General features: G+C 34.5%; 1 protein-coding gene across 1 annotated transcript in view; it reads left to right on the top strand.

Annotated features, from left to right (window-relative positions):
- The first annotated feature begins 974 nt into the window (after positions 1 to 974).
- The window catches only part of LOC132561212 (ABC transporter G family member 20-like), a 31,185-nt gene continuing 18,572 nt past the window's right edge, over positions 975 to 13,587 (top strand). The window contains exons 1-14 of the mRNA XM_060225942.1: positions 975 to 1,050; positions 2,823 to 2,953; positions 3,719 to 3,878; positions 4,360 to 4,514; positions 5,552 to 5,659; positions 6,370 to 6,469; positions 6,921 to 6,995; positions 7,988 to 8,056; positions 9,341 to 9,449; positions 9,835 to 9,946; positions 10,613 to 10,781; positions 11,524 to 11,627; positions 12,283 to 12,356; positions 13,280 to 13,395. Coding sequence (XP_060081925.1) covers positions 1,042 to 1,050; positions 2,823 to 2,953; positions 3,719 to 3,878; positions 4,360 to 4,514; positions 5,552 to 5,659; positions 6,370 to 6,469; positions 6,921 to 6,995; positions 7,988 to 8,056; positions 9,341 to 9,449; positions 9,835 to 9,946; positions 10,613 to 10,781; positions 11,524 to 11,627; positions 12,283 to 12,356; positions 13,280 to 13,395 — 1,491 coding nt within the window. The 5' untranslated portion in view covers positions 975 to 1,041. The remainder of the gene's footprint in view (positions 1,051 to 2,822; positions 2,954 to 3,718; positions 3,879 to 4,359; positions 4,515 to 5,551; positions 5,660 to 6,369; positions 6,470 to 6,920; positions 6,996 to 7,987; positions 8,057 to 9,340; positions 9,450 to 9,834; positions 9,947 to 10,612; positions 10,782 to 11,523; positions 11,628 to 12,282; positions 12,357 to 13,279; positions 13,396 to 13,587) is intronic.

Below are 13,587 nucleotides of genomic sequence, written 5' to 3' on the forward strand. Positions count from 1 at the left end.
CCGCAAGAATGCTTATGGCCAAATTTGGTCAAAAGGATTTCAAATGTTTCTACTAATTCTGCTCTTGTGACCTAGGTGTGACCCCTTCACCCTCGGGTACTTAAGATAACTTTGTACAAAATCGTATCGACATCAATACGAAGTTGACAGATGACGGATATTGGGTAAATGTAACTGTTCATTAGATGAAATTGAACCTTGCCTTTTTTCGTGAATCGTCAATATCTCTTGGTGAAACTGATTTGTTTTACTTGACTTCTGCTATTTAAGCGAGATAAAACGAGGATATGGCGGGAACCAAGGGATTTCCACAAAACAGTAAGTAAATATACATATATATATATATACACACATTTCGGGACAAAGTGTTAAACATATTCTGCTCCGTAGATGATATGTTCAGTGGCGTAGCAAAACATTTTTAAGAGAGTATGCTTTCAAGAGAGGATCCAAGGGCGCAGCCCCGGTTTAGGGGGTCTAGGGGCGCAATAAGGTTAAAAAAGTAGGGCAAATATATCTCAATGGAATTCGAGTGTATGTTTAAGCATACAAGCATACATTATTGTTCCGCCTCTGATGTTCTAATATCACATGTCGAATAAAATAGTGTATAGTTCTCCAAAGGCAAACGGAATTGTGTTGGCCATCAAACACGCATATTTGTAGAAATATGATTAAAAAAACATGACGACAAACAAAACGTCCGTTCAATTTATTTATTCTTTAAACTGCCGTTCTTAACATTCCGTGTTATGTGTTTTCCTTCATTTATCAAAATTTATTCCGTTATATGGAATTCGAGCATTTGAACATCGAATCGACAATGACATATAAGTACTTACCACGAAGGTCGGGAAAGCTGGAAATTACTATCGGGAACTTAAATTACGGATATTACAACCCATACGGTTTTAAGATTAGACATGATAAAACAACATCCTGTAGGCTTAACCGGGTTTATCTGTTTATTCCGGATGTCCTATACACAACAATAACAACAGCAAAAACAATCAGACTGGAGAAAACAAAATTCTCACTGAGATGATCCAGGTCAGTAATTTATTATGGTTCTTGGAGGGTACTTTGCACGGGATCTGCAAACGCAGTGCTACGTAACAATAAACACTAGGCTAGCTTTGTTAGTTCAACAGTTACGTAATCACTTCAATTAAGAGTCAGACTTTACGCTCCGAGTAACGAGGTCATCGTCGTTTTTATGTATAAAAGATCACCATAGACCAGTCCAAGCCAAAATTTAATTAATTCATCTAAAATCAAGATAAATTGACTCATTAAAACATATTGCAAGGCTGCTGAAGGTAGGTTTATGCACGTCCATTGAACTCTAGATCACGAGTTTAAGGTCCAGTTTTAATAGGGAAGTGTAAATATCTAGGACATGATATCTCCCTATTTTATAGTGAGTGACTTAATTAGTAAGTGCGAAGTTTCATTTACGTTTGAGGAAGTAAAGTTAAAGGTCTGAAGGCATTCTGACTTTCAACATTTGAAATACTAGTTTTAGAATTGTTTGACATATAAACTGCTATTACATATATCAACAATGAAGGTAGTGCTATGTTGGCTCTCAGCAAACAAAGCCTATTAAAGTCACAATTTCTCCCCATTTCGGTAAATTCAATTCTATTTTGTTATACCCCTACCCAATATCAGTCATGATGTATAACTCGTTTAGGTGAAAAATGAAAATGTTGGTAGATATTAACAGCCTTCAAGACAAGCTGATTGCCTTCCCAATTCATAAATTACCTTCCCTTATAAGATGTAAATGTCTCTAGGTCCAAAAAAAGATATAATTTTCCCTGTAACATGTTTCAAAAAAATTGGAATAAGCAGCTATAAAGGTAGGTAGGCAAAAATTGATTTTAACAAATAATTTTATAAGGTGTATATTGGAGAGGAATCTTGACTTTCAACAGTACTTCATTGAAAATTGTTATAAAAAGGTTAAAGGTCAGGGCTCTTGATCTGCCAGATTTGGGGCCGGATTCCCAATGCAAAATAGTATCTTTTTTTTTCCTAATTTAGACCCCATGTTTTCCCAATTCTAAGGAAAACACAGCTATTTTTCTCAATTCCAAGGGCCCCAGGCCCCAGTCCCAAAATGGTGTGTGAGAGCCCTGAAGGTAGACAGGAGATATTAGGCTAGGTAGGTATATGCATGGTTATCACAAACAGGAAATATTTTTTGTTTGACTTCATTTAAATCCTTCCATACTATAACAAAAAACAAATGGTGGCACCTGACAACATATACAGTTGAACTTCAATATTTCAAAGTAAGGGAGACTGTTGGAAAACTTTGAGTTATCGAAGTATTTGATTTAAGCGAGATTGAATATTTGTTAAAAAGTTTAGCTGGGACAGAAATACTGTGAATTAAAAGGGGTCTTTGAGTTCAAGAAAATCGAGGTAACAAGGTCAACTGTATCATCACAGTGGTTAAATCACCTAACCATCTTTATCACAAACCCTCTACCTCTGGGGTATGGGATTGAGGCTTACGTTGGGACAGTCTGGTGCTGGCTGCAGGTTTGTGGGTTTCCTCTAAGAACTCTGGCTTGCCTTCACCACCTAAACCACACACATCCTTAAATGGCCCAGTTGTCAATTAATAGAATTTAAAGCAACTGTAAAGTATCATCACATTGACTTAGTAATTCACCTTCATTAAGTAGTAATGCTGCTTCACCCTATTCTCTCCCTTTGTGATAAATAGTTTTATCTCATTTCTATAAAATGTTTGAGCATGTCATTTTTCTACTGTAAACATATTTGTATCAATTTCTTCATCCTGTCAGGTTATGACTGGGCGAGGCACCACTCGGTCACAAGAATATGCTGTCTGGGCAAGGGGATTGTGTAAGCGCTATGGAAAAAAGGAGGACCCGGTTCTCCAAAACCTAGCTGTTACTGTACGGAGGGGAACTATGTAAGTGTTGATATCTAATAGTAGTTACGACTTCAGTGTATATGAAGGTATCATCGAAAGTAAAGTATGTGAATGAAAATAAGGAAAAATCAAGTCTTCTCGTAGATGGTGTTTGTTGAGAATTTGGATAGGAAGGTCAAGGTCCCCATGCAGGTGTTTTATGTTGAGAATGAGGAAAGGCTAACTTTTTCTTGTAAGCTGTGTTTGTTGAGAATATTTAAAGGTAAGTTTGTCTCGATGGCATATATTGAAACCGAGAAAGGTCAAGGTCTTCATGTAAGTGATGCATGTTGAGAATAAGGAAAAGGTTAGGTCTCTAGGAAGTTGCATATACTCTGTGATTTTTGGGATTCATATATTGGAATCCTAGACTTTTTTTAAAACTATCGCATTATAAACAAGAAACTCATGATCTTGGTATTTGTCTATTAGCTTCCATAGGTGAAGACTGTTAATGAATGAATGGCTTTAGCTGTCAAATGAATGACCTTGACCTACTTTTGGTTACAGCTGCCAAATGTGTTCAGATCTTAGAACAAAGTGTTCTGAATAAAGTTTAAGCATGGCAGGATCAGAGGCTATCAAGTTAGTTTAAATGAATAACCTTTTCCCACTTTCATAGTATTACTGTTAAAATGTTTTGAAATGTGTATGGTCACTTTTATCAAAGTTTAAATTGAAATTTTACAGACAGGAGACCTAGCTGTATACAGGATTGAAGGATTGTTGTTTCTAAATGAGTCACCTTATTCATTGTATTTACAGATATGGTTTGCTGGGACCGAGTGGATGTGGGAAGACAACCTTGCTGCGATGTATTGTTGGCAGACTCTCTGTAGATAGTGGTAACCTTGTGGTTCTAGGGGAAAACCAGGGGATAAGAGGACATGGGATACTTGGGCGTCTGGTGGGATACATGCCACAAGTAAGTATGACATGTCTAGACCACTCTGATGTATCTTTCATACCTACAACTTGGTAAGATGAATTACAGTTAAGGTGGGGTTTTTTTGTTTTTTGTTTTTTTTTTGTTTTTTGTTTTTTGTTTTTTTGGTGGAGGGGGGGATTTTCACTATTTTGCGGTACATTAACATGATTGGGAAAATTTAATTCATCAAATAATGAAACAAGTGTGTATGTAATGTACTGTTAAATCCAGATAACAAGATGTTTGATTTGAAGGAATATAATTTTATGGCTTTAAAAGAAAGTTGAGAAAAATTTGACACAGGAAAATAATCAACTTTATGGTATTCCTAGTTTGGCAGTCAGGTGTTCATATCCTGGAATGACACTCATATGTCTCTCTAACTATTACACTTTATGCTGGAAGTTTGATTGACTATTGGGTTAATATATATGATTACAGACATGACATATTTCTATGCTGAGTTTTGTTTTGACAGGAAATGGCCTTGTTCAACAAGATGACCATCAGAGAGACGCTTTTCTACTTTGGTCGTATCCATGGAATGACAAAAGATCAGATAAATGACAGGATTATATTTCTCCTTCAGTTTCTCACTCTTCCTGATCAGGGCAGGATAGTGGATTCACTAAGGTAGTTACATACTATATCAAATAAGCCCCCTCCTCTACACCCTCCCCCACCCCCACCAACCCTGTCTTATAGAAAAAAAGTTACCAGATAGTATTAAAGATTTCAGAGGGATAGTTTGTGATCTAGTTTTAGGTTACTATTTTAGTAATCAGCTAAAATGGAAAAGGGGGCTTATTTATGGGCAGGGAGGACGGGGAGGGGGCTTATTTGTGGGCAGGGAGAAAGAGGAGGTGGGGCTTATTTATGGGCAGGGAGGAAGGGGAGGGGGGGCTTATTTGTGGGCAGGGAGGACGGGGAGGGGGCTTATTTGTGGGCAGGGAGGAAGGGGAGGGGGGCTTAATTATGGGCAAAGAGGAAGAGGAGGGGGACTTATTTATGGGCAGGGAGAAAGAGGAGGTGGGGCTTATTTATGGGCAAGGAGGAAGGGGAGGGGGGCTTATTTGTGGGCAGGGAGGAAGGGGAGGGGGGCTCATTTATGGGCAGGGAGGAAGAAGTGGGGGGCTAAATTGTGGACAAGAAGGAAGAGGAGAGGGTGTTTTTGCAGTTAGATAAGGTTAGTCTCCATGTGTCATTATCTGTCCTTATAAACCCTGCTCCAACATACTCCATGCTTTATCCCGTTCTCTTTGCTCCTTTCCTATTATTCCTCCCAGAATAATCCTCCCATTTTAATGTTCTCTTTTCACTGCTAAGAATATATATCTTTCCCTTTTCTATCGTTGTGTCCTCGGGGAAATCCCCTCTTTATCATGCCAATCTCTTTCTGTGTATCTTTGGTTTCGTTATTTTAGCTTACTATCTTTCTGTTAAGAATGTATTGATAAATTTTACCAGAACATTATGCATGGAGTGTCATGGTAATGACATTATCATATTGTTTTTGTAATCATGAGAATCTTACATTACATGTATGTACACTATATATAAAACATTATTTATATAAAGATTAATTTTATCAAAAGGAATATGTAGATTTTCTGATATTTAAAGTTCCATTTTAAGCTTAAATTTCAATAGTTAGCATTTCTGTTAAACAGTGGAGGACAGAAAAGGCGTGTGTCATTTGCAGTCGCACTTTTACATGAGCCAGAACTTCTGATTCTAGATGAACCAACAGTGGGTGTGGATCCTCTTCTAAGAGAAAGGTAATTATAGAGACAGGCAAAGCACTATTGATACAAGAAATACACTACACAGTTATCTGTTTAAAAGGCTTTCACAGATATTATATTACTTTTTACATTAGAAGTTGTTCTCATGATATCTGTAACAGTTAACAGGTGTTCTCACAACAACATTTATTATGGTAATTGTTCTCATAGACACTGTATTTGTAGTATGAACCTATTAATGTTGTCTTAAACTGTAACCATTGATCTGTTCTTACATAGACTGCTGCAAGTTTCTGTCATGGAGGAGGGGCAAATACTGTAAAAATTGTCATAAAGTCTACCTGTGTATAAAGGTCACTTTTTGATTCCTTGTGTAATGCAATTCATAGTAATTGAACCTCTATACAAAGGCCACCTCTGTTTAAATGTTACAATTTTGGTTCCCTGTGTAATGCAATTCAAATGTTACTGTGTATAAAGACTGCTGTTTTGGTTTCCTCTGTAACGAAATTCATTGTAATTGAACCTCTACATTAAGGCCACCTGTGTATAAAGACTGCTGTTTTGGTTTCCTCTGTAATGCAATTCATTGTAAGTGGACCTCTACATTAAGGCCACCTGTGTACAAAGGTCACTTTTCTATGGAGTGGCCTCATTAGACAGGCTTGTCTGTATGTTCCCACAGTGTCACAAAGTCTTATGAAAAATAACATATTCTTAACTGATTCTATTTACTTTATTAGGATTTGGGAACATTTGGTAAAAATAGCTGGACACGATGGCTTAAAGACAACAATAATCATCACCACCCATTACATAGAGGAGGCAAGACAGGCCAACACGGTATGTGCTGGTTTAGTTCATTGTTTGTTTAACATCCTATTAACAGCCAGGGGTATATGTACCAGTATACAATATAAAGGTTTTAACTGTGAACTAGAAATGTTGTTTAGTGATGTTAGATCCTGTGTAGATGGCTCAAGATTTATGTAAAATGGTGCTTATTGCCTGTGTATATTTAAGTGACATAGAAGATTGAGAATCAACGTCTTGATTCCTTGTTTGAGCTTGATAGGGCTCTATTGAAAACTGTTGGGGGTCTATCTTTGATTTCTGATCCAACTTACTGAAGACAATTGGAATGTTGGTTCTCTCTCACTCAGTTAGGAGTCTTATTTTTACTGTGTGAATTTAAATCTGTACAGCCATTTGTAAATACCAATTAAGATTTAATTATGAATAAGATCTCTGATCTAGAGTTATCCTTTCATGCGAGATTTTGTTTCCATTTTAGGTAGGATTGATGAGAGGAGGTCGTTTGTTGGCAGAGGAGGAACCAAACACTTTGATACAAAATCATCACATTGATGTAAGGAAACCTAGGTGCTGATATCCTTTCAGCCAGCAAACTGTTCAGAAAAAGTGCATTTTGTGTTGTTTCAATCAGTTAATTAAACGATCCAGTAAGAAGTTTGATCCTATCCTTAGATGGTGTACTATCATCTTCTGACATTGCTAGTCTGTTCTATCGTCCATTCTTACATATTTGTTGTTACATTGTATCTTTGTTTCTTGAGGGGTGCTGGAAGGATCATTTCTAGATTTCATATGTAGGTTTTCCTTGATCCCTAGCTAATTATGCATGTTTATTTCTTTTTTCTTGATTTGTATACTAAAATAAAATGGCTGACAGGAGACCATCTTGGATTTTTAGAATTAAAATTTGCTATCACAAGTACCAGATCAAACTCAGAATTCCTCCAAATTTACATTACAATACTTGTTTTTGCAGTTCAAGTCATAAATAATTGTGAACCTTTCACAGAGTTTGACAAACTGATGAATTTGGCTATGAAGTATTTTGTCTTGAGCTTTTACTTGTATGAATATATTTAAGCAGTCTAACGTTTATTTTAATTGTGAGGGAGACACACTTATCACATATGCTCTGAAGTTATATTGTTCTGATGTTGTTTGCTATTTACAAAAAAAGGGTAAACAATTTTGTTTACGTTAGGAACTGATCCTCGAAAAATACGTAGCAACTTTGACAGAAAAAAATTAGACAGATTCCAAAAATCAGACTAAATTTGATTATGGATAGGTCTTAAATGATGGGAAATTCTTCTACCATTGTTAGAAGCTATAAACACTAACTATAAGTATTTCTGAATTTAGCGTGGTACTTGTCCTGATTAGATTGTGTTCATAAACAAGAGACTTTGTAGCCTAAACAGAATTTAGTGGTCATCATCCTCCGCCACCTTGAAAAAGATCCCTCCTTACTGGGTACAGAGCCATGAATTCTTTTTAATATTTTTATACCATGGACTTATGGCATCCTGTTTTCTCCTCTTGCAGAGTCTGGAAGCTGTTTTCCTGAAACTTTGCCAAAATGACAATATGGATGAAAGTGATGATGTTAGAAAGGTGAGACTTTTTAACTTTTTTTTTTAACTTTGTCCTTAATAGTTTCTTATGACATCAAGAACAAAGCTGACTTTTAGCATACAGGTAAATGTCAAAAAGTCAAGTGAGTTCATGTCTGGTTGTAATGTCCGACAGTCCTGTGTGAACTTCTCGTAGCCCCTCAATCATGATATAAAGGGCTTGCAAGGTCACAGGGGTCAACATTTTTTTAAAATCTTCAAACAATTTCTTCGTAATTATCATAAAATCCCCGAGTCACAAAACTTGTATATGGCAAATGGCATATTTGGGAAGGCTTCATATTTTGTTTAATGGTTAGAACTGCATCCACTTTCAAGGTCACTGGAGTCCAGTAATTTGAAATCTTCAAATTAATCCTTCTTTCTTACCCAAAGTCTCAAATAACTATGTGACAACAAGCATGCTTGGATAACGGTGTTTCATCTTCAGGACAAAAGAATATTTTTGTCCTTCTTTCATGGTTTATGTAGCAGGAAACAGTTAATTTGCATTTTTCCTAAAATCATTGATTATGTTTGTGATTTACAGATATTGCAGTTTGGTTATAAAAATATATCCTTACATCTATATATATATATATATTTGTAAACTACATAACATTTACATTGTAGTAGAGAAATAGAAATTGTGTAAATAAACAATTTCCTTTGATTTCTGACATGTTATTGCCATGGTTACCAACTCAAAAATTCAAAAATACTGCAAATTCCAACTAACACTACAATCTTATAAGAAAATAATTTCTGAACAAATGTCTTAAAATTAACAACAATGCCATGGTAACAAATTACTTACATTTCAGCAAATTCCAACTTAGAAATCCTTCAGAACATGACCACATGCAAACACTTTGAAAATTTCACTTCCTGTAAAGCTGGTTTTTGGTGTGAAGACACAGATTCGAGACTGTCCAAACAGTTACCTCCAATAGATTGCATAGACATTGTTCTGAAGCATATGATACCTCACATTATCCACTTCATCATGACATGACCAATTTTAGCAAAGATTTATTTTTGAAATTTTTATTAAAACCTTTATAATGTGGTAATCTAATGAGCAAAAGTATTATCCAAGGTCACACGGACAAACTCATGTACTGCTTCCTTAGGGAGTCATATGTGTTTAAAATCTTTATCTCAGTGATGAAATCCTGGCAGTCATGAATGTTAACAAGTTGCTTGCTGGAATGAATTTCTTCTTTTTCACATTGGTTCAAATACCTGTCTTTCATATATGTAATCATGTTGTTTTTGTATATAGGTTCATGTGATGCAGACAGGATCTACCGGGGTAGGGGAGAGAACTCCACTTCTGGCTAACAATGCTAACAGCGTGGCATTCAGCGAAGACATTCATATAGATCATATATGTATGCATATCAATTTTTTGTTATAATCCAATCAGATTTGTGGGAATAGTGGAGTTAAATTCAAATCAGCCATTAGTTTTTTTCCACTTTTTGTTAAAGAAAGATGGCAAGTGTGCCTTGTGTTTGAGCGGTATTTCTGCTGATGTTTGACTTCACAGATTACAGTTATAATTCACAGCTCATTTCCCGATTGGTTTTGCTAAATGTTGGAAATGTTTTAATTTTAGTGTTTTAAATAAAGAAATATCACATTAAACTCAAACGCAGAATTGATGTATAATTTGAATTTGTTCTCGTTTTAAAATGACCAACCTCTGAAAGTGAAATTTTTGAATGTTGAAGTTCTTTTTTAACAGTAAGAGACTTTGTATATACTTTAAAACAGACAAAGATGTGGAGCCACATTCAGCCAGAAGGTGTAACTGTGGCCTTCCTAGTGGCAAAAACATTGTCGCTCAGTTTCTGAAAAACTTAACATTGATGAAGCGGAATATTGGGTGAGTTCACGTAGAAAGAAATTCATCAATAATTGTCAATATTTTGTTAACCATTAGGATAATAAAATGAGTCTTTGTTGTATACCTCAATTTTACACAGGGTTTCATCTGTTTGAGTTTATACCAAAATGAGTCTTTGTTGTATACCTCAATTTTACACAGGGTTTCATCTGTTTGAGTTTATACCAAAATGAGTCTTTGTTGTATACCTCAATTTTACACAGGGTTTCATCTGTTTGAGTTGATTATCTTTGTTGTATACCCAATTTTAAAATGATTCTTTGTTGTATACCTCAATTTTACACAGGGTTTCATCTGTTTGAGTTTATACCAAAATGAGTCTTTGTTGTATACCTCAATTTTACACAGGGTTTCATCTGTGTGAGTTTATACCAAAATGAGTCTTTGTTGTATACCTCAATTTTACACAGGGTTTCATCTGTTTGAGTTTATACCAAAATGAGTCTTTGTTGTAAACTTTGTTTTAACTCTAGGTTCCGTCTGTTTGAGGTTATACTAAAATGAGTCTTTGTTGTAAACTTTGTTTTAACTCTATGTCCCGTCTGTTTGAGGTTATACTAAAATGAATCTTTGTTTTTGCTCTAGGTTCTGTCTGTTTGAGTTGATACTAAAATGAGTCAGCTGTAAACTTTGTTTTAATTCTAGGTTCCTTCTGTTTGAGTTTATATTACCATCAATACAGATTGTCCTGTTCTGTTTGTGTATCGGAGGAGACCCGTATAATCTGAAGGTGGCCATTTTTAATAATGAGACATCGGCACTAGGATTCAGCCATCTTTTTATCCAGTCTCTCGACAACAACACTATAGATAAGGTATGATATCTGATATAGACGTAAGAGAAGGAGAAAGGTAAATTCACCCTATTATCACAACTGATTAAATAAAGTAAAAAGGAAGAAAATGTGATGTCATTGTAACATTGAATATTGCCATGCCAACAATGCATAGCATTTATGTATTGAAAACATATGGTGAATAATAGGTTGTTTTTTATTTAAAATTTGTGTAATTCTGTAACACAATTTATCATTGTGGTTGTTTTTTATCAATTATGTGGGTACACTGAATCATTGTGTTCATATGTCCATGAACTGTCATTACTAGTATAAGTACATTTTTATAGATTTATTCAAGAAATTGAATATCTATGAAATAGTGGCTTTATTTTTAAATATTACGAATTAAGTCCCACAAATATATATGACTTAACAACACTTTGAATTTCTTAAACCTATTGTGTTAAAATAGTGTGTCTGATGACCAATTTTTAGTCTTATTTTTGCTCTTTCTCCTTATGCCAATTTACATGTCTTTTAGTGTTTTTCCATTTTTTCTTGAGGCAACAAGCATCCTCTCTTTGCCTTTAATTTAAACCATGTCTTTAAGTCCCCTGGCAATGGCTTTCAAAATCGGAGAGAACATTTGTAATGCTTTTGATATCTTAGGGAAAAATATTCTCATATGAAACTCCATTTATTCAAAATAATAATTAATTTTTTTGTAATTTGAAAGAAGTCTTACATTTGTTTGTGAAATGTAATCAAATATTTATAGGTGATGTTCAGTGATATAGAATCAGCTCGGGATTGTGTGAAAGACGGTAAAGCCTGGGGCCTGATGACTATAGGAGAAAACTTTACAGTAGATCTGATTACACGGTAAGGATAAAAGCCCCAGGGAATAATATATTCTTATATACTTCAGTATATATCCAGTGGTTGCTAGGGATGGGATAACTCTGGGTAGAAAAATACTTTTGGTTTCGTTCTCGACACTTGTCCTGGTGTGGTTGTTAAAAGGACAAAAATCTATGTAAACACAAAACAAAGCAAACTAATTTCCACTTCATATTAAAGATCAATGCATTGAAATCCATTTCTAACATATTACTATACTCGGATAGAGAAACTCTCAAACTGATACATTTTTCATATACTTTTTACTTCTTCTTTTTCATCACATAAGCTGCCTATTATCCAGGGATTATATCACTAGTGTATATATACCCAGGGGCAGTTTTCATTGACTGCACCAGTCAGAAATTGATTGTGGTGTCATTGGGACGACGACATTCAAGCAGCATGAATTGAAACTGGTGCAACAAAGTCGAGCCTTTCTTTGATTTTGCACTGCACCATTTCATGTCAAAAGCTATTAAAGTATAAGTCATAAAAAGTATCTTAACTGTGATTTCCTGATAAGTTTAAAGTTTTGTTCGCCAAATCTCACAAACATGAAATTTCATATGAAATGGATACTCATTTAAGATTTATATGCTGTTGTTTGTGGTTATATTAATGTCTTCACTTACAGTTTCAGCAACGGTTCTGCTATAAATAACAGTACCCTGGAAGGCAGTACAATCAAACTCTACCTAGATATGACAAGTGAGTTTAAATTTCCTCTGCATATTCCTCATTTCAGAATTCCTTTAAAAAATGATTATTTATAAATGCTATCATGTAGTATTCCTTGCTTAAGTCAGATCTGAAACTTTATCCCAAATTTAGTTGTTACAAACATTATACAACATACTTTTTCTGTGGAAAATGCACAGTTAAAGTTGGATGTTGAACATATCAAATTTTAACACTTATGTGATCTTCTTTTTTTTTCTCGTTTTTTTTTTTTTACACAAATGAAAATTGCCTTAATATCAGACTGAGTGTCAGAATGAGTAGATTAATATTTATATAGTTTTATCTAGTATATATATGTACATTTTCTTTCTCTCTAAATAAATAAAATACGATATACTTATTTCCAACTTTTGATTTTTGTGTCTGCTTTGCTATAATATATATATATATGACCGTATATACATGAAACATACTACCTGGTATTTAAATTAGCTTTACCTAATACTAAAAAACTCTTAATGAACTGAATGAAAAGTTGGCCTGTTTTTTAAAATTGAAAAGAAGAAAGTTTCGCCCAAGTATGAATCATGTATTGATAATCTGAGGGTGGCTTTATTTTGTTTATTTGTTTCTTATGTAAAAACAAAAAAACAAAATGAGAAATAAAAAATAGAAATGGTAAAAAAATAATAAAGATGATTGATTTAATGACATGTCTTCAAATAAGATTTTATACAAATAATACTTTATTTATTACACAGTAAGACTGATTCCAAACATGGATGGCTGGTTATAGATATCAATATTGGTGTTAAAGGTATAAATGCAGTTTTACTATGAAAGAGTGATCAGTATATTACCACATGTATCGTCAGATAAGTACAGTTCTAGTGTAATGACGTGTACATATACAGAAGATTGTGATCCTGTCCTTCTGTTTTGTATTTTAGATCAACAGATAGCTGTGATGCTACAGGAAAAAGTCACCCTTGCCTTTGAAAATTTTTCCAGGTTATTATTGTCTATGATAGGTCAGAATCCAGACCTTGCACAGCTACCAGTCAAGGTAATAAAAAAATGTTAAAATACCAAAAAACTAAGGAAACTCTTAATATAAAGATGGACGCTTTTATCTAGTGAACAGTCAGTCATGAAAAATAAAAAACAATACTTTCAATGTGAAGTGGATTTTTAATGTAGGCTGAAAATATGTAAGATTATGCACCTCAGGAGCTGGAATTGACATTCAGTTGTTTCC

The sequence above is a fragment of the Ylistrum balloti genome, unplaced genomic scaffold (genome assembly GCF_031769215.1).
Source record: "Ylistrum balloti isolate Yb309-2 unplaced genomic scaffold, AGI_CSIRO_Ybal_v1 Utg371178, whole genome shotgun sequence".
In the NCBI taxonomy this organism is placed as follows: domain Eukaryota; kingdom Metazoa; phylum Mollusca; class Bivalvia; order Pectinida; family Pectinidae; genus Ylistrum; species Ylistrum balloti.